Here is a 22,322-nt window from a genome sequence, read left to right as displayed (position 1 = left end):
TGTATGCCACGATGAGTGAATATCATAGCTACATCGCTAATTTGCGAGACTAGCTACAGAAGCACATGTCGTTTCGTTCACGAGCCGTTCGTCAATCCTAATGATTTGCTTCAAAGAGAGATGGATAGGACATACCAAATAAATTTGAGTAAGAAATACAATCAGATCTATTCAAGTATTCTCATGTGAGCGCGTGGGGACGATCTGGTGTGTGTCAGAAAGTGATACTATGTAAGCTGCATGCTTGAAGGAAATTCAGAGTCACCTCTATGTTGCGCATAAACCTGTACCTCCGTGTACCCGAATGCTCCAATTACGTTGAAAATATTCAGATGTCGGCCAGCTTGTTTCAGCGTACTTATCTCGTTTAAACAGTCGCGGCGTTCTCAAGGTTGCGTGCACAATCTACATAAAAATGTGTGAAGAATGATAAGTTACACTCCTTCATTCACTCAGAGAATGCGAACTGTAAGTAAATGGACTTCAGAAGCTATGATTGAACATTCAATGGTAAGCAAAAGGCATCTACGTCATAGATATTACTTACTGATCCCTCCTGACTGTAGGACAACATTGTTAAAACTTAAAAAAGATCAGTGCGAATAGAATTGAGACTTACATGTCTACCTCTTTGCAACTTTTTACTGGCAAGCATCAAATAATGTTTCCGTTCTTCCACCACAACGAACTTCGTAAACGAAATTCCATATTCCCACTGGCCGAGTACTTCTTCAAGCACATTCGAGATCATACAGGTCTTTTCGCATTCTTCAAGCGTTATATTAAGAGATGTTAGCAATTAGGCATTTGATCGCCATGTTTGCAGCTACCATGCTACATCTTGATGCGGCACATAAGAGGCTGGCTCTCTTATTTCCACACGGTTCAATTTCGCTGCTCAAAATTTTGCCAGAAACTCTGTTAACAGAAAGGACTTACACCTAGGAAAGATCTAAATGAGCTTTGGTTTGACATTCGAAAGGAATTGTTCTGAGTGCATTAAGGGCAGTGATAACAGATTTCCCAGTCAGTAGGGACGTCGCAACGTCTCGAAAAATTGAAAGATTAGGGCATATTGTTGTAACATTGTAAAATATTTGATTCGAACATAGTTAAGCCACATGTCATTGATATCAGATTGCTTAAAAAACCTTTCTAGTTGCCAAGGAAAGTTAGAATTTGCCCCTTCTGAATACATTTTTAAAAGGCGAATTTTAGCATATTCTGAACACAAGAAATCGCCATCGGCCGCGATGGCGTAAATAACCTTGATTTAGACGTTAAGGTTTGGAGATTTGGGACCTGGTTGACGACTCTATCCTAGTCAGACGTTAAGTTTAGGACCTTTATAGGCAAAAATATGCCACATAAAATAACCCCTGTAACGATTTTCGAAGGGGGTTTTTTTCAAAAGTTATGACCGATTTGAATCAGCACATAGTACGAGCGCATTCGCGATTTTCACCTACACCAAAATCGGAACCACCTGAAGGCATGATTTCGTCATAAAATATAGCTTACCTTTCGGCGCATCCTTGGGTTTATGTGAAAATTTCAGAATATTCCTCGCTCCCCCAAACTGAGGTGAACTTTATGATAACTCCAAGTTTCAGCGGTCGGGCAATCTATCACGATTACTCTTCATTGGACCGTCGTTGTTGCGAATCTAAAACTCGAAAACTAAAGGCCATGTTTCGCAGCTTAATAGTCCTGTTGAAACTTTTGGATTGCACGCTGCTAAGTCTCTTCAAGAAACCAGTCGTAGAACTCCACTTTGTTAAGTCTATGAGTCGAAAGGTTTGGGGGCTAAAATTTGGGAATTTAAAGCTGATACGATTGCAACTATCGCGCTACTGATTAGTGGTCCTCGTTAAGTCGATTGCAGGTGTAGAACCCGCCTGACCCTTTATTTTTTATGGTACGGCCTGCAAGTGTAGTATGGGCACATGACACAGTGCTTTTTCGAAAACCAAGAGAGGGCTTCAGTCTGTAGCGACGTCTTCCGCGAGGGTTTTGATAAAATGCTTTCAGAATGTAGAGGTGATATCAATGATCATCTACAAGCATTGTCACTTAGCGTCAGCTTAGGAGGAACGGTTACAAGAAGTATTAGGGCTTATCGTTAAACAGGTCAGGCTTGCCACACGACCATTCCCTGATCAAGACTTAACGATACTTTGGAATCTGCGAAATAGTCATAGAGGAAACATAATGTAAAAAAACTGGCGGACTCACGGTCGCACTCTGCCAGTACCCTGCTGCACAAACGGCCCGGACAGCTGTAAGTTACTAGAAATGCAGTTCCTCTACGACATGTCGAGGGAACATAAATCACTATCTTTGTATGAACTCGTTTTGCCAACATAGGGTTCCCAATTGAGGTATGATTTTTTGAATGTAAATTATAAGCTTAACTAACCAGGTATTTGTCACCTGAAATGTGGGGCAGGTTGATTTGAAGTCAAGATGATATCTAAAACATATATGGAGGTGCGGTTTAAATGTTCAAGAATTCAGTATTTGGAATTGATTAACATTTGGGCCAAAGCTCGCACGTAAGTGAGTATTAAACAAAACAAACTGCTGTGATTTCGTCCCAAGATACCGTACCGTGATCACCACATAGATGGCCCATGTGCACAGCATAACGTGACAACTTGATTAAGTTAAATCATACTTTGACTGGTAACACTTGCTCTAAAGCAAAAACTTGAAATCTACACCCTAAGTTTCCCAAACACCACCCCAAAATTGTAACGTTAGTCAATTATGTAGATAAACGGGGAGGAAACAAACAGAGCACACTCACACTGAAAAATGCGTAATACAATTGGGTTTACTACCCGACCTATCTCTAAAATCTACATGTTTACAAAAGCATTTTTTTTTATGTCATAACACGCAAGGCGGATACGAGAGTAAATAAACTTAGACAGTTAATTTGAACACCAATGTTTACGCCGTGATGCAAGGGTATACATTCCTTCTGTTGTTTGACCTATGTATTATACATTTGACACAAAGTCCCCTTTTGTGTTACATTGATATAATAAGGCGAGGGGCATAGCATCCAGTTTTCGTCCTTTTGATGTCCTGAATAGTCAGAGTTCAAACAACCTTTGCAAACACATTCCCCTATCCGAAAATATTAACGAGGAGTAACCCCGGGGTATAAGGATAACAAAACCTTAAGAGGGCAGCCAATTGCATTCGGTAAAGCGAATAAGTACATTCCATATGACGTAATTTTCTTATATCAAGCACCAAGGTCAAACCTCCCTTCAAACCATGGAATCTCAAAGGTTTTATGATTCTCGTGAAAAGCGTAGGGTCAACGCGTCGTTCAAAGGGACAGCAAGGAATACAGAGAGTACACACCGCCATTGTTTGAATGCTCTGTGCTTGGATGTGTTGAAGTGTTCGAAACGTTTTTTCGCAGCTAGAGCTGCACCTGAAACGTTTGGAAAGGAAACCAGAAAACAGGGGAGGGAGAAGGGAAAAACAGGGGGGGGGGGCGGGGGGGGGCGGAGTGGGACAGGCGCGGGGGGGGGTGGTTGTATGAGGGTATGGTGTGGAAAAGGGGAAAAAACGGGGGGGGGGGAGGTGTTACAGTCAATAGCAGGTTTTAGGCCAGTTATTGATGGCCCACAATCAAAAAGGGACTGGGCCCTTAAGTTCATCATCGCTACGATTACCGCTGGTTATCGAGTGTTCGAGGCTGTTCGCACCTTAGATTCCAGTACACCACTCCACTTCTCCCGTGGGATACTTCACCCCACTCGATCTCTAACATGAACAGAGATGGAGGCCGTAAGCAAAACCAAGGGGGCAGCGTTAGATTTTCAGAGAAGGGGAAAAAGAATACCTAACGGACACGGTTACACTTGGAGGAAGAACTGGGCCGAAAGGCAGAGCCCAGTACCAAGTTGCAATGGACATGCGAAATGCTGGAAAATTTGAATCAAATGCACGTTTTAGTTCACTAGAGAACAGTGGCGGACAAAGAGGCCAAGTTACAGCGCTTTTTCTCTCGGCTATAGCAGCATAGGCGACGAAAGATCAGGGTTCGTGATCGGGATATCGCTGGAATGGAAGGAAGGAATGACTGTCCAATGCGTCCAGAAGATTCCGAGATATAAGATTGGTTAATAGACAAAGTTAAACAAAGAGATTAACAGTCTCAAATCCGAATCTGCTACGGACGCGTATAACCTCTGTGAACACACTTCAGACAAATCAAATGTGGTTTTGTTGAAGAGCCCTTCTGCTAGTGATTTTGAGTCCCTGTTAAAATCGAGAGACCAAAAAAAAAAGATCCTCATAGACAAACTTTCGGACGTGATTAGTGATTGTCAATGTGTTTCTTCAGTTAGACTTATGTAAACGGTGGCTGAAAGTGTAGAATATGCTTTACAGATATAAACTCCCTTTGGTTCCGATATCAAGTTCTGAAGGCGTTGTTATAGTGTAATTATTATAATATCTAGTAGTAAGTGCAATGTTTTGATGAAAACGATTAAAAATTTACCAAAAGCAACACTTATAACATCTGTTCATACGAAGCATGTGTCAAAGTTTTTATCAAGTCGGTAGCCGATTTCTCCGGCTATTGACAGGTTGCTGATCTGTGGACACAATCGACGCGGACCGAGACTGAAGCAAGCTCAGGATATTTGAAATTGAGTATTAATTATATCATATTAAACTCCAGGTACAAGCATTTATTCTTTTCATCCAAATTTTCCTCCCCAAATATTACATTGGGATGTAAATGGGATACAAAACAAAACCGTATGGCACAACGTACAACACAAGTTATCAGCGGTCTTCTCTTTTGTGCGGACTTTGTGAAAACAGTACAGCATGGAACTGGATCGTCGTGTTCTAAATTTAAGCGATTATTTCTTCACTTCAGTAGCCTAAACCTTAATTTCCCCCTCAGCTTCCAGACATGGAGAGTATATATTCTGATTTTGGAAAAAAATTCAGCTCTGTAGCGACGTTAAATGGTGTGATTCACCGCGAAATGTGGCCAATTCTGACATTTGTTTTGATACCACGAATCGCTATGGATGCCGCCTACTTTTCAAAGGCAATACCTAGCATTTGTTGAGGTTATCATGGATTTCACCAATTTGGTTATTAGAAAAATTCTGAAGTGAGTCATGAAGCCGGGCTGCAAAGCGGGTAAGCTGTATTTATGACGAAATCTGTTCCAGTGGTTCGATTTTGGTGTAGGTGAAAAAAATCGCGAATACTCGTACATGTGCTGATGCAAACGGTCATAACTTTGAAAAATCGAAAATGTATAGGGGTTTTTGCATATTTTTGCCTATAAAGGTCTTAAATTACGGCTGTGTAGGATAGAGTCGTCAACCAGGTCCCAAATCCCAAAAACTTAGCGTCTAAATCAAGGTTATCTACGGCTATCGGCCGATGGCGATTTCAAGTGGTCAGAATATGATAAAATTCGCCTTTCAAATATATTGAGAGGGCAAATTCTAACTTTCTTGGCAAACTAGACAGGTTTAAGCAATCTGATATAAATTCTGTGGCTTAACTATGCGAATCAAATATTTACAATGTTACAAAATATGCCTATTTTGAAACAAAATCGCTTTACCCCAATCTAATTTAGGGGAGACGATTTTGTGTCTTCGAGCAGAACTATGAATGAGGATTTCTCACCAATATCAGCGTTTTCTATCTTAGAAAGTTATGCTCTATTAATCCAGCTAAGGCACACAAGGACCGGACGGTTTCCCCGGATGGCTCCTAAAGGAGGAATGCGGATCTTTTGGCGCCATCCATCAGGGATATCATGAATGCCTCCCTTCGTGAAGGCCGTTTGCCCTTATCTTGGAAAGAGGCAGATATCGTCCCTGTCCCCAAGCCAAAGACCATCCAAGACATCAATAAGCACCTTCGCCCTATCTCCCTTACGCCTATCCTTTCCAAGATGGCAGAAGATTACTTGTTCATGAATTTTATGATACCTGCCGTGTTAAAGAAAATCGACAAAAGACAATATGGGACAATACCTAAATCATGCACTACGCACGCACTTGTTAGCATGATCCAAAACTGACACCTCAGCTCCGATGGGAATTCGGCCGTGATTAGGGTGGTTCTATTTGATTTCCGTAAAGCGTTCGATCTTATTGATCAAAACATCTTAGATTACGATATTCCGAACCACATATTATGCTGGATTGTTGACTTTTATCGGATAGAAGACAGAGAGTTAAACTAGTCGAGGATTGATTCTCCGAATGGCGTTACATTCCAGCTGGTGTCCCACAGGGGACCAAGCTTGGGCCACGGTTATTTTTAATTATGATTAATGATCTGAATGCAGGAGAAGCAGAGATGTGGAAATATGTGGATGATACCACAATTTCAGAGGTGATAGCTAATGGCCAAGAGAGCTGTATTCAGGCAAATCGTAGACGATCTCGCAATACAAGCAAGGGATGAAGGTTTTCAGTTAAACGAAAGGAAATGTAAAGAGCTTAGGATTAGCTTCGCAAAAAACGAACCAGAATTTGATCCTATCTGGGTTAAACCGTCAGACCCTTGAGACTGTGAAAAGTATAAAATTATTAGGACTCAATATAAGTAGTGATTTAAAATGGAATGCCCATATGTTAGAGTTAGTTAGGAAGGGTTTCTACAAGACTATATTTTCTAAGACAGTTGAAGAGATCGCATGTCGCCACAAAAGAGCTTCTTCTATTTTACATTACATGCATTCGGTGTACTCTGGGAGTACGGCAGCCCAGTTTTCCATCGCGCTTTAACAAGTTATTTAAGCGAAGACCTAGAAAGACTTCAAAAACGTGCTATGAAGATTATTTATCCCGAGCTTTCGTATGCCAAGGCTCTGGAAATTACCTAGACTTTTAACGCTGTATGATAGAAGAGAGGCAATCGCAGCCAAAGTTGTTCAATGAAATATGTGCAAATCAATCTCACAGTCTTCATAAACTACTTCCAAGCAAATACCAACCTGGCTACTATCTGAGAGAACAAAGAACATTTATTCGTCCGAGGTGTAAAACTGAAAGATGCAAGAATAGCTTTCTCTTAAGTTATGTTTATCGTAGGTGATAATTAGATATTAATTTGTTTCTTATTTTACATAGGAATTCGACACATGCTTGTAATTTGTCATTCTGTAACAGTTTTTAATTAGGAAATTAATTAATGAGTTGTAATTAACTATCTATCTATCTATCTATCTATCTATTTTTCAATCTTCGAGACGTTACAACGGTCCTTATGAACTGGGAAATAATTATGGCCCCTAATGCAGTCAGAAAATTATTTTGAATCAAACCAAATCTAATTTAGTCCTTTCCTAGGTAAAGTCTTTCTGTTGACAGAGTTTCAGGCAAAATTACTTTTGACGCGAAATTGACCTGGTGGAAATAAGAGAGACAGCCTCTTAAATGACCACTGCGTGAGTTTAACTACTTTTCTGCCTGGTGTTTTTGATCAAAGATGGGATTTGTGAAATTTTTTCTCCAACCTCTGGTGGAGTAGGAATCTTGCTTCCCTCTAAGCGCATCGAATTGACACTCCCATCGTCTTGTGTGGGGTCTTTTCTCTTTGGTCGCATATTGGTATTTTGCTTTTCATCATCTACCAGCGGAGCGACAACATTTATCACTAAGGCGCTGAAACGTTCGTATTATGATTCTCATCTTCCGCTATTCCCTCAGCCAAATCGTTGTTGGCCATGCAGATCATATCTTCCTCATCCCTGTTTTCCTGTTATTGAAATGGATAGAATGTCAATATCTTCAACTGATAACAGTTCATGGTCACTAATGACTTGGTAATCGAAATACCAGTCGTTCAAAACAACAACAAAAAATAGTTTGTTCACCTCCTTGAGTATTCTTTCCGATTTAATTTAGCAGCAATTTAGTTGAAGAAAAAATATCGTTTTGAGAGTTGGACAAAGTTAATTTTTAACTTTTCCACCATAACATCAGTATGCATATTCCCCTTATTGCTCCCCATACATTCCCTTAGGTGCTGATGAGGAGAATTTGTTTCATAATCCAGAGCTTCTCGAATTAGAGACCATTTCCCTTATTCTCATTACCTTAATGTGTGATTTGCGGGTGATATTGTTAGGAGAAGTTAGATGCTAGTCACTCCTAGGGGTTAAACAATCTATGAAAAATACCTGGTTATTTGGTCTTGCACGTCGATAGAGAAACGCCATGGTGCACCCGCACATGATTGTCATTATGATGCCACCAAATACACTAAGCGCAGTAATCAAGGAGACTGAACGATGCCGATCTTTTCTCGATGACGCTGTTGCTGGATACATCAAATAAAAAAAGAGGAAAAATCGCATACAGTGAGAGTCGGCAAACTTGAGAAATTTTTTAATTACTTATCGTTCGTGTGAAATTTCATACTGAGCTATGTTACATAATTGCCCCTCACGGAAATTGAACGTAAAGTTACAAACTGTACCAATCTGCGACCTCATCTAGATGCTTAATGGACAAGAACGCATATTTCGATGGTGTTTCTCCAGCGCTGCTCTTTGTAACACAATTATATTTGCCGTCGTCTTCTTCTTTTACTCCTCCTAGTGACAGCTGGTTTTGCATGATGTTTTTGTCATCTAGTAAAAATTGGAATGACTCTTGAAGTTGGGTTTGAGTTTGCAGCATTCAAATTATTTTTCTTGACCCATGTGATATTTGGCTTCGGAAGACCAGCGGCAGAACAGTTTAAAAGTTACATTGGAACCGAAAAAAAACAGTTTTGTAGGGGCCAGCTACGCTTAGCGAAAATAAATACGACACAACAAATTGTATGCGTTCAGATTCCTTGTATTCTTGTAAACAACGATTTACATTCGAGGACCTATTTGGCGACGATTCGATGTTGCTGCTTCTTACAGGATTGCCTCAAAATCCTTTGTTAAAAACTAAACTTAACAAAAAACGGCAAAAAAACCACAAACAACGCCCAAGCAATGTACATGGTGTGAGAAACTGAAACCCTAGGTATATTGTTAGCGGCGCAATGGTGTGTAAGTACACGATTCAACGAATTATACACGCTCTTTGCCAGATTCTTTACTTTCTCTCTCGGCACACGGAGAAAACTTCAGTTCTTTTCCACATCCATTGTTGACACGGTGTGCTGCCTCTCTAACAAAACTAACGAAATCCAAATACGCAGCTCGACCTTTGCCCTTGATGAGATCTCCTGCTTTATTGACCCACTTCCTTTTAAGACATCCCCACCGAACTTTATTAACTCTACTTTTGGTAGGGATGGACCTTGCTTGATCCCTTGTGCAATTGCAGCTTCTGACTGCTGTGCAGAGGTCAGTGACGAAGGAGAGAGGTACGGGTACTGCATTTGCAAAGGTGGGTCTGCTGTGAAACAAACGCTGGGTAGACTTCAGTTGCTGTTGCAGTTAGACTTGTTCTTGGGGCACAGTAATAAGCGGGTGTTGACTGGAAAATCGCTGGTGATAAACTCGCAATAGAGTACAATGGTGGCTGAATTGCGTCAAGTGCAGGTGTTGTAGTTAGTTAAGGAGAGTCTCGAGTCACAGAGCTAACTAAGGAGTGAGATTCCCTCCTGAAGCTGACGCCAGTGACCAAAATTGGACACAGATGGGGGCCTCTTTTTCTTCTGTCTTCTTTTACTCCCTCCATTCATTCTTCATACCTGGCAACGGTTTCTTCTACTTCTGTTTTCCAACCCCTGGGCTTGTAATCAAGTCTTGCACGACATTTCGACGTTTCCACGGTTCTCCTAAATGTCCAGCTCTCCGACGCCCAGCATGAACAGCTCTCTCTCGGTGTTGACTTCCTCTTCATTCAAAATCTCGCTCGGTGCTTTCTTCCTAGTTTCCATAATTGAACCTCGAAGATATTCGCTAACAGAAGTTAAATCCACATAGCCTAAAGATGGCTAACGATGGCTATACATCCAAATTTCCACCGCTCTCGTCGCTCCTAAACGCGTTGACTTCTGACAATTTATTCGGCAACTTGTCGAGTTACTATACGTGCGATTCTTCAAACACAACTTTTACCTTCGAATTACTGGCGGATTTTCTTTCCTTTTTGCCGGTCAGCTGATATCGAACCACTCTTGTGAACAGATCTTGACATATGAACTCTAATTTTGAATTATGTAGGGGCCAGCTACGCTTGGCGTAAATAAATACGACACAACAACCTGTATGCGTCCAGATTTCCTATATTCTTGTAAACAACGATTTGAAATACGAGAAACTATCCGGCGACGATTCGAAGTTAGTGCTTCTTAAAAGATAGCCTCTAAATCCTTAGCTTAAAACTAACCTTGACAAAAAACGGCAAAAAAACTTCAAACGAGGCCTAGGCAACGCACATTGCGTGGAAAACTGCGCCCTAGGTATATTGTTAGCGGCGCTATAGAATGTAAGTAAATTCAACGAATCACACAAGTTTGGTTCACCGGATCCTCAACAATCCTCGCCCAGTTGTCTGAAAGCAAAGATGTGAAAGAAGTACGGGAAACAAATAAAAAATGTTGATACCCGGTGAGAGGAAAGAAAGGGAAATACTGTGCATTATTTGAGTATATTTAAAAATTGCCTAAATTTAAAAAAATCTAAAGCACATTCCCTTTTGCCAAAGTTTCTTTCATCCCTTTCCAAAGAAAAAAATGGTCGTTCCATGATAAAACCTGATGTCAAGTTAAGAAGTAATATACAGCATACGTCTCACCTAAATCTTCTATGGACAAGAAAGCCGGGTTGGATGCTTTTTCTCCCACAGTATTATTTGCAACGCAGTGATATTTTCCTTCATCTTTCTTCTTTGCATCTTCTATTACCAGTTGGCTATGAATTTGTTTGTCGTCCAGGGCAGTCTTAATGTATTTTATTCTTGGGTTGGACTGTATAGCAAGTGGATCGTTGTCCTTTATCCATGTGATGGATGGCATGGGAGAACCTTTGGCGGTGCAGTTTAAAGTTACGTTGAAACCAGCAACGACGGTTTGGTTCTTTGGATCCTCGAGAGTCTCCGGTGCCAGGAAAGCTGACACCGACAATCCCAGATGACAGTAAAAAATATGTTAGTAGAACATAAAAAAGGAGTAAGAGGAATGAAGAGAAATACCGTGCATTATTTAAGGATTTTCAAATTTAAAAAGAGAACTTAAATTTTGTGAATTCTAAAACTCTTTCCCTTTAACCAAAATTTCTTTAAAGTTTTTTTCATCATTCTCTAAAGGTAAAAATGGTCGTTCTATGAGAAAACCTGATGTCAAGTTAAGAAGAAATATACAGCATACGTCTCACCTAAATCCTCTATGGACAAGAAAGCCGGGTTGGATGCTTTTTCTCCCATAGTATTATTTGCAACGCAGTGATATTTTCCTTCATCTTTCTTCTTTGCATCTTCTATTACCAGTTGGCTATGAATTTGTTTGTCGTCCAGGGCAGTCTTAACGTATTTTATTCTTGGGTTGGACTGTATAGCAAGTGGATCGTTGTTCTTTATCCATGTGATGGATGGCATGGGAGAACCTTTGGCGGTGCAGTTTAAAGTTACGTTGAAACCAGCAACGACGGTTTGGTTCTTTGGATCCTCGACAGTCTCTGGTGGCAGGAAAGCTGACACCGACAATTCCAGATGACAGTAAAAATTGTGTTAGGGGAACATAAAAAAAGGAGTAAGAGAAATGAAAGAGAAATACCGTGCATTATTTAAGGATTTTCAAATTTAAAAAGAGAACTTAATTTTTGTGAATTCTAAAACTGTTTCCCTTGGACCAAAATTTCTTTAAAGTTTCTTTCATCCCTTTACAAACAAAAAAATGGTCCTTCCGTTATTAAACCTGGTGCCAAGTTAAGAAGTAATATACAGCATACGTCTCACCTAAATCCTCGATGGACAAGAAAGCCGGGTTGGATGCTTTTTCTCCCACAGTATTATTTGCAACGCAGTGATATTTTCCTTCATCTTTCTTCTTTGCATCTGCTATTACCAGTTGGCTATGAATTTGTTTGTCGTCCAGGGCAGTCTTAATGTATTTTATTCTTGGGTTGGACTGTATAGCAAGTGGATCGTTGTCCTTTATCCATGTGATGGATGGCATGGGAGAACCTTTGGCGGTGCAGTTTAAAGTTACGTTGAAACCAGCAACGACGGTTTGGTTCTTTGGATCCTCGAGAGTCTCCGGTGCCAGGAAAGCTGACACCGACAATCCCAGATGACAGTAAAAAATATGTTAGTAGAACATAAAAAAGGAGTAAGAGGAATGAAGAGAAATACCGTGCATTATTTAAGGATTTTCAAATTTAAAAAGAGAACTTAAATTTTGTGAATTCTAAAACTCTTTCCCTTTAACCAAAATTTCTTTAAAGTTTTTTTCATCATTCTCTAAAGGTAAAATGGTCGTTCTATGAGAAAACCTGATGTCAAGTTAAGAAGAAATATACAGCATACGTCTCACCTAAATCCTCTATGGACAAGAAAGCCGGGTTGGATGCTTTTTCTCCCATAGTATTATTTGCAACGCAGTGATATTTTCCTTCATCTTTCTTCTTTGCATCTTCTATTACCAGTTGGCTATGAATTTGTTTGTCGTCCAGGGCAGTCTTAACGTATTTTATTCTTGGGTTGGACTGTATAGCAAGTGGATCGTTGTTCTTTATCCATGTGATGGATGGCATGGGAGAACCTTTGGCGGTGCAGTTTAAAGTTACGTTGAAACCAGCAACGACGGTTTGGTTCTTTGGATCCTCGACAGTCTCTGGTGGCAGGAAAGCTGACACCGACAATTCCAGATGACAGTAAAAATTGTGTTAGGGGAACATAAAAAAGGAGTAAGAGAAATGAAAGAGAAATACCGTGCATTATTTAAGGATTTTCAAATTTAAAAAGAGAACTTAATTTTTGTGAATTCTAAAACTGTTTCCCTTGGACCAAAATTTCTTTAAAGTTTCTTTCATCCCTTTACAAACAAAAAATGGTCCTTCCGTTATTAAACCTGGTGCCAAGTTAAGAAGTAATATACAGCATACGTCTCACCTAAATCCTCGATGGACAAGAAAGCCGGGTTGGATGCTTTTTCTCCCACAGTATTATTTGCAACGCAGTGATATTTTCCTTCATCTTTCTTCTTTGCATCTGCTATTACCAGTTGGCTATGAATTTGTTTGTCGTCCAGGGCAGTCTTAATGTATTTTATTCTTGGGTTGGACTGTATAGCAAGTGGATCGTTGTCCTTTATCCATGTGATGGATGGCATGGGAGAACCTTTGGCGGTGCAGTTTAAAGTTACGTTGAAACCAGCAACGACGGTTTGGTTCTTTGGATCCTCGAGAGTCTCCGGTGCCAGGAAAGCTGACACCGACAATCCCAGATGACAGTAAAAAATATGTTAGTAGAACATAAAAAAGGAGTAAGAGGAATGAAGAGAAATACCGTGCATTATTTAAGGATTTTCAAATTTAAAAAGAGAACTTAAATTTTGTGAATTCTAAAACTCTTTCCCTTTAACCAAAATTTCTTTAAAGTTTTTTTCATCATTCTCTAAAGGTAAAAATGGTCGTTCTATGAGAAAACTGATGTCAAGTTAAGAAGAAATATACAGCATACGTCTCACCTAAATCCTCTATGGACAAGAAAGCCGGGTTGGATGCTTTTTCTCCCATAGTATTATTTGCAACGCAGTGATATTTTCCTTCATCTTTCTTCTTTGCATCTTCTATTACCAGTTGGCTATGAATTTGTTTGTCGTCCAGGGCAGTCTTAACGTATTTTATTCTTGGGTTGGACTGTATAGCAAGTGGATCGTTGTTCTTTATCCATGTGATGGATGGCATGGGAGAACCTTTGGCGGTGCAGTTTAAAGTTACGTTGAAACCAGCAACGACGGTTTGGTTCTTTGGATCCTCGACAGTCTCTGGTGGCAGGAAAGCTGACACCGACAATTCCAGATGACAGTAAAAATTGTGTTAGGGGAACATAAAAAAAGGAGTAAGAGAAATGAAAGAGAAATACCGTGCATTATTTAAGGATTTTCAAATTTAAAAAGAGAACTTAATTTTTGTGAATTCTAAAACTGTTTCCCTTGGACCAAAATTTCTTTAAAGTTTCTTTCTTCCCTTTACAAACAAAAAAATGGTCCTTCCGTTATTAAACCTGGTGCCAAGTTAAGAAGTAATATACAGCATACGTCTCACCTAAATCCTCGATGGACAAGAAAGCCGGGTTGGATGCTTTTTCTCCCACAGTATTATTTGCAACGCAGTGATATTTTCCTTCATCTTTCTTCTTTGCATCTGCTATTACCAGTTGGCTATGAATTTGTTTGTCGTCCAGAACAGTCTTAATGTATTTTATTCTTGGGTTGGACTGTATAGCGAGCGAATCGTTGTTCTTTATCCATGTGATGGATGGCATGGGAGAACCTTCGGCGGTGCAGTTTAAACTTAGGTTGAAACCAGCAACGACGGTTTGGTTCTTTGGATCCTCGAGAGTCTCCGGTGCCAGGAAAGCTGACACCGACAATCCCAGATGACAGTAAAAATGTGTTGGGAGAAGATAAAAAAAATTGAGAACTCGTAAAAATATTTTTAAAAACTGTAAAAATATTTTTAAAAACTGAAGGGGGCACATAAAACAGGAAAAGTGGGTTAGTAAGCGAAACTCTACAAACAAAAAGCGAGCTTTGCCTCGTTTTAGACATCCTGGAATATTTAGCCTCGCGTTTTCTCCATTTGCAATCCATTTTACACATGCTTCTTCATTTCTTGTTGTCCATGTTACATCGTCTCTACTTAAGAGCACCTGCGCCTTAGAAACGACCGATGATTTCTGGCTAAAGATTAAAATCAGCCGATTTATTTCTTCCAAGTAGAGGTTACCTGATACTATTTTAAAATGAATTTCTTTGCTTCAGTTTCGCTTTAAAACAAAAATATCGAGCCGCGAACTTGTTACGTCTGATTGTAGCAAAATCTGTCTCAAAATATGCCCTTTCAAAAACCGGTTCAAAAATCACTATCGCAACACAAACATCGAAAAACTGCAGAAGCGAATGAAAAATAAATTTTCAAATATTGCATATCAAATTAGAGGGAGCGTTGGAGATGATTTTAAAATAATTATTTCTACAAAATCCCACGCTGTTGAAGGCAATCACAGTGGTGAATCAGACATTAGAAGGATATACGTTACGTTTCTGGAAAAACATTTTTCGGCCAAAGTATATTGACCTTGTACGAAGTGTTCAAAGTTGCAGTGTTTACCGTTATGTTGCTACTTCGGCGAAACACTTCTCTGTTGCCAATACGTCCATGGATAGCGTGGTAAATGTCACTTTAAACCTTGCTGACCGCTCAAATACCATCCTAAATAGAATGGTATGTTATTAAAAGAGAAAGGAAGATGAAAAATAGGTAGAAAAAGAAAATAATTTACATTTACCATCTGCTGAGGTGAGGTAAATCTTGGAAATGTTATCGCGTGACACCACTCATTTCTCCAAACTACGGCGGAAACCAAGAAACTGCGTAGAATATAAGTAAACTTGAAACAACTCTTCCGCCGCCAGAAATCCTGAAGTGAAACAGTTTTATATTATTGCCATGAATGATGATGAATTCAGGTGAAAATTAGCCTCATAGTGTCCATTTGGTATTTAGGCGGGCTAGAAAGAATACGAGGTCATCCTGCAAAGGGCTGGCCTCGACTGTTTGTCTCATGAAGAAGTGAAAACATAACGTGTTTATGCTCGCCATCGCTATGATATGAGCGAGTACTGGAGGCCTTCAAAGCTGTGTCACTATCCAGGGCACAAAGGACCACCTACCAGCGTCAAAAGTCGTGACGTGATCAACCCTGCCATGGACAAGGAGGTGTTTCAGTTGTTTGATATATCTGTGCCGATAGGCTCACGTAAGAAAAAGACTCAAAACTTTTGGAGGATTTCTTTGTCATAAAAATGTTCTTATTTGACAGTGCTTGTCTTATAGGGTATTTTTGATTACTTTTCATTTATCTTTCCATTAGCTATATGTTCATCCTGTCGTAAAAAAACATAAAGCAGATGCGAATTTTACATCGTTTGCTCCTGAAGAGGAACGTACAAAAACACATGCTGAAAAAACGTACAAGTTAATGTTTGCTTAAACTGTAGAAATATCTTTTCTGAGGAAGTACGGGCTGAGAATTTACAGGTATTTTATGATAGTACACAATATTCATTATATGTTCACTTTATCTTCTCTGTGAGTAATAAATGAAGTTTTAATTTGATTACAAGGCTAAGACAAAGATTACCTGGTTGTTTCTATTTTTACGTCCGCTGACCCCTGTAAGTGCTGACCCGTAACGTCCGTTGGAATGTAACGAAATACATCAAGCCCGCTTAAGTACCAAATGGACACTATCTGAGGCTAATTTTCACCTGAATTCATCATCATTCATGGCAATAATATAAAACTGTTTCACTTCAGGATTTATGGCGGCGGAAGAGTTGTTTCAAGTTTACTTATATTCCACGCAGTTGCTTGGATTCCGCCGTAGTTTGGAGAAATGAGTGGTGTCACGCGATAACATTTCCAAGATTTGACTCACCTCAGCAGATGGCAAATGTAAATTATTTTCTTTTTCTACTTATTTTTCATCTTCCTTTCTCTTTTAACACCATATCATTCTATTTAGGATGGTATTTGAGCGCTTAGCAAGGTTTAAAGTGACATTTACCACGCTACCATGGACGTATTGGCAACAGAGTGTTTCGCCGAAGTAGCACCATAACGGTAAACATTGCAACTTTGAACGCTTTGTACAAGGTCAATATACTTTGGTCGAAAAATGTTTTTCCAGAAACGTAACGTATATCCTTCTAATGTCTGATTCACCACTGTGATTACCTTCAACAGCGTTGGATTTTGTAGAAATAATTATTTGAAAATCATCTCCAACCCCTTCATCTAATTTGATATGCAATATTTGAAAATTTAATTTTTCATTCGCTTCTGCAATTTTTCGATGTTTATCGAATGATATTTCATCGAAAGGCCTTTTTCTTCATAACTGCATAGTTTTCTCATTATTTTGTGTTGCGATAGTGATTTTTGAACGGGTTTTTGAAAGGGAATATTTTGGGACAGATTTTGCTACAATCAGACGTAACGAGTTCGCGGCTCGATATTTTTGGTTTAAAGCGAAACTGAAGCAAAAGAAATTCGTTTTTAAATAGTATTAGGTAACCTCTACTTGGAAGATAAAAATCGGCTGATTTTAATTTTTAGCCAGAAATCATCGGTCGTTTCTTAGGCTTAGGGCCTCTTAAGAGTGCTGTTACTAAAGGCAAGTTTTCACTGGCGACGGAGTTAGAGTCGGAGTCGTAGTCAGAGTCGTAAGAACACTTTCAAGCGAGTGAAAACTGAAAAACAGAATCATAAGCGGAGTCATAAGTTGGACAGAATAGGACTCAGAAGAATCAGAACGGTTTCGTTTTTTCCGTGGTGAAAACTAGGTTGTCGCAGTCGCGAGCAGAATCGGAAAAAAACAACCAATCACATGCCAGTTCTCAGGCCCTTCCAGCACAGTCTTCCTCCTACGACTCAGACAATTCTTCAAAGGATCGTAAGCGACGGAGTCGTAAGTGATAACGGTATTTTTCTTCTGATTCTGTCGATTTGATTTTTACTTGATCGTATCGCTCTTTACTCATGTTTACAAATCCGACTCCGTCTCCGTCTTCTTTCAATGGAGAGGAAGTAAGTCTATAGAAGGTAAATTCCAATGCGCAGTTTAATGCACCTAACACTCGGCCACATTTCCCTCTCTACTCAACAACATTTAGAAGTCCCTTTCAATTTGAAGTATCATGACAGCTGATTTGAATGGCAAGGCGCGTGAGACTGAAATTACAAACTACCCAGAAAAGGCTGATGGAAGTAAGCAGATAAGAAAAAAATCACTCCCCTACTCTTGTTAAATTTCAGTCCAATTTTTGCCATTAATTTATGTAAATCGTTTCGTGTGACGAGAAGCAAATCAAAGTTACAAAACGTTTTGGAATAGCTGATAAGATAACGCGTGGGTTCCAGAAGGAATAGGTCGTCCTGTGTTGCTCTTCAGGCTACTGTTGTTTCGAAAATCGCTTTTGGTACGGGTGCGAAACGACTCAACTGACTTGGTACGAATCGACTTTGGTGCGAAAAGACTGGGTACAAAACGTCTGGTAACCGCTTTATTTTGTTTCTCGAGGAGATAACGTTAGTTTTGTTGCTTACCTTGTCCAATTTCTACAGTTTTTCGCCGGCAATATCCAACATAATCATTTTCTGCCTGACAAGTGTAATTTCCAAACTGTGCTAAAGTCAAGCCCTTGAGCATTAATGCACAACGAAGTTCTTTTACTGGATGATAATGTTTGCATTTGAATCCAACTGGGCTATTCTGAGGATCATACCACTGAATATACTTGATCCTTCTCCTAGGAAATAGCACGTCCTCGGACCTTGGCCACGCTATACAAGTCAAATTAAGAGCTTCTCCTACAAATAGTGTGCGACTTGGTGGACTCGAAGAGATGTCTATTTCAGGTATCACTGGACGGCAAAGAAAAAATTCCATCAATAAATTTATCAAAAAAAAATTGGTTTGATCAGTGAGGATGCAACCTTAATTAAGCTGAGCAAACACACGCAAAAAAAGATCCACATGGTTGCCACTAACCAGCCTTGGTGTTACATTTCTTTGTCGTTTCTGCGGATGGAAAGTTGCTTAGAGCACTGGTAACAAGCAATAGCAAGAGACAGTTTCTAGCGTCTCTAAGCCAATGTGTCTCTAGCATTCTGTTCGTTGGACGTGCGTTCAGATCTTCACACAACAGGTGCCTAAACGTAAAATCGACTTCATAAGGGACGAATCGAAGTGATGGGAGGCCGGGAAAGATGGGATAAGATGGGGCAAGAAGTGACTGCAATCTAAGGAACTGAAATTGTGAAGGATAAAAAACTATGAACAAATGAAAACTTCGGGAAAGAAAATGAAATATCATATATCTGTAAAACTTTATTACAACTCGTGATACAACCTGTGATTAAAAAATCCGACTCCCGCTTCGCGGTCGTCCGATTTTGCTAATCACTCGCGTGATTACAAACCAAATTGGATTCCACTCAGTCATGCGGTCTTTTTGAAGCTCGAATAAATGGCTTATGAGGTCATTTAAATACGGCCCGAGATACGAGGATGGTGGCAGCCAATTCCACTTTCCAACAATCTCCTCTTTTTTTACTGCATTGTACTTACTACTACAAAAGCTAAAAATGCTACAGGTAAAAGGTCTTATTGCAGAAACTCGATGTTTGTGACCAAACAAATATAGTGAACGTAAATGACAGCCCGATGGCACATTAGCAGTCTCATGCAAAACATCATATCTTATTACCTTGGCAACCAGTCCTCACAAAACTTTATCAAAATGTAAATTGAATGTGTATGATGACTCATAAAAAGAAGATCGAAGATAAAAAAATTAAAGGAAGAGGTAACATTGAGTCACTCACCGTTCGTACTTGTATGTACTGTAATGTTGTACTTGCGTGGTTCCTGAAAAAGCTCAGATGTTGTTTATTTGAAAAAAGTGTTCTGTTTTTCACTAACTACTCAAATTTATGGATGTTCATGATATTGTTGCACAAGAAGACAGCTCTGGTCGATTCTCACAAAAATAAAGTAGTATTTGACCACTGATAACATAATAACAAAAATAAAATGGTAAAGGAGAGGATAAGGGAAACGAATATTCAACCCACCTCCAGCCGTCCTCTTGTCATAGAAATATGATAATATGCAACTTTCTGACTTAAGAATAAATGCGAAGGAAACAGATGTTTTTGACTACAGATGTCATAATTTGAGTGTTTTTCGATCAAATAACATTCCTGATCATTTCATTTAATCCTAAATAAGGACAAGTAAGGCTATTTTAACAGACCGGTAGAGCTTCTATTGCTGACTGTTTGACATATAAAAGAGTGTGATTAATGGTACCGAAGTTTTAGCTGGCTATAACTGCAATAGAAGATTCTCCATAATCGCTACCAAAGTTTAAAATTATAGAAAATAATTATGATCTCCACGGTACCAAAAAACTGGATTTCTCGCTATAAATCCACTCAAAGGAATTGACTCGAAAACCATCTGTAAACACTTTTATGGCTGTGGTAACGTATTTCTTTCCGTCATATAAATGTTAATTTTCCATATCCTTCAACAGCTATGTACCTCATTGAATATTAGGTTGCAATATTACAAAATAAGGAGCACCCATTTTGATGCTGGCTTAGATTTTTTATTTTTCTGTGAATTAGACGGTTACAGTCCTTATTTATTTCTTTTTTTTTCCCTTTTTTTTGGAGGGGTGGGTTATGGAGAAGAAAAAATATGCGTAGTTGCTATCCCGCATATAATTAGTTAGACGCGTTATTGAAAAAATGATAATTATTTTAGAGCTTCATCTCTGTCACAGTTAAATACGTCAATTTTCTGGGGATCGCTGAAAACAAATTCATGAAATCTACTAAGCCGAGATCAGACCAATTTGGAAGTTCTATATATTCTTAACCAACATTTTTAGCAGGAATTGGAACACAATACTTATTTGCTATTTGATACTTATTTATCATAACTATTTCTTTATCTAGACAGAAAGTTTTTCATTAAACCCATGGAGAGTTTATTTAACTTCCTTCTTACTCAGAGTCTTTGAATAATTAAAAAGCTGGCGGCAACGAGGACATGGCAAAACATAAGATCTATTAGCAGAACATTGCCTCAGCACGTGTGTTTTAAGCCTTTGTACATTTCTTAGCCATCCACCGTTAAAAAACAACGTGGAAGCACCAAAATTTGCGTAGTCTGAGAACAGGAACCCCGAAAGAGAATTATTTACGTTTCAATTTGCAACTTAACGCTGCTGACATACGCTATACTGAGGTTTAGAAGTGGAGCCAGCAATTTCGCGAAATTCTGCCTAAATTATGAATTTATTTTTAAAACGACGTCTTCCTTGTTGTCGTCCCGATTGCATAAAGTCCCTATTGAATATACGGATCATTCGAAGTTTTTTATTTTTATGGCAGTAGCACGGCCAAAATGGAAGGCCTGGCTGAGAAAAACTCTCACGAGGTTTGATAATTCATGATATCATGCGAAAACTGAACTCATTAATTGTTGTATTATAAAATTTTTAAACAACCTGCCAAAGAAAAACACTTCAAAAGTTTGAGAACACGACACGAACGAGGGGCTTGGAAGAGATGATAACCCAACATCTGCTTTACATATTGGGTATCATGTCAACTTTACACGCTATGTCATATTGATTGTATGCTCACGACCAATTGGATGACACAACAAGCATATTTTGCTTTATTTTATTGACCTTATAAAAATTTTCTAGAATTAATCCAGAGTTTTGTCTATATCTGTGGAGGCGCTTTTCTGTTTTCTCTACCGACAATATTAAACCCCCCCCCCACCCCCACCCCCCCTTTTTGCAGTGGATTCCTTTGAAAAATCCTTGAAATTCAAGTCAAACACTGTTTTCCTTTTAGGATCTTGTGCGTTTTTACTGTACTCGATCTCTCTTTAAGTCTCGATTAGATTAACAATTAGCCCGTCCGATCTTTTGTTGTGAACTGACCGTTGAATCAAGCCCGTCCATTTTTTTCATGAAGCCGTTCCATCATCACTGAGTATATAGCAATTACACTATTCTATTTTACAGCTCAAAGTTTACGTTCTTGTTTTTTTTTTCGCCGATGGAAGAAAAGTTGGTTGCCTATAAAAATAAAAATAAAGATAAAATTAAAAACATCTCGGTGATTCTAAGCAATTAGTACATAAACAGATAGGAATTTTAGTTTTGTTGGCAGCAAAAAAATAAATTTTTTAAAACTACTTATCTCGTGAGTAACTGAAGGCCATAGACTCTCTTCGTACTTCATTCTGCTTAACGCGATATCCGGTGAGACATTTAGTCTTTTGAAGAAAAAGCTGAGCCGGATTCAGACAAAAAGTATTTCACAGAAGCCAACGGGATAGACAAATCACCTGTATGCCACGCGAAGTGAATATCATAGCTACATCGCTAATTTGCGAGACAAGCTTCAGACCCATATTCTTTTCGTTCACGACTTCCACTATCCTAATTAATTTGCTTCAAAGAGAGAAGAGTAAATGACAAATAAATTTGAATAGAGCTAAAATCACATCTATTCACATACTATTCATATGAGTGCG

The 22,322-nt window shown here is 39.1% G+C and overlaps 1 protein-coding gene across 1 annotated transcript; it reads right to left on the bottom strand.

Annotated features, from left to right (window-relative positions):
- Positions 1–7,671: 7,671 nt before the first annotated feature.
- LOC131774398 (hemicentin-1-like) lies at positions 7,672–19,618 on the bottom strand. The gene is made up of 12 exons (XM_066162241.1): positions 19,583–19,618; positions 18,747–19,005; positions 18,302–18,619; positions 14,234–14,548; positions 13,654–13,968; positions 13,077–13,391; positions 12,499–12,813; positions 11,922–12,236; positions 11,342–11,656; positions 10,764–11,078; positions 8,198–8,337; positions 7,672–7,773 (listed from the first exon to the last, which is right to left on the bottom strand). The coding sequence occupies exons 2-12, from the start codon at positions 18,862–18,864 to the stop codon at positions 7,672–7,674; spliced, it is 2,883 nt and encodes a 960-aa protein (XP_066018338.1). The 5' UTR covers positions 18,865–19,005; positions 19,583–19,618.
- Positions 19,619–22,322: the final 2,704 nt, after the last annotated feature.

The sequence above is a fragment of the Pocillopora verrucosa genome, chromosome 1, assembly GCF_036669915.1.
Source record: "Pocillopora verrucosa isolate sample1 chromosome 1, ASM3666991v2, whole genome shotgun sequence".
NCBI classification, from domain to species: Eukaryota; Metazoa; Cnidaria; class Anthozoa; order Scleractinia; family Pocilloporidae; genus Pocillopora; species Pocillopora verrucosa.
This window is presented reverse-complemented; position numbering and strand designations above follow the sequence as displayed.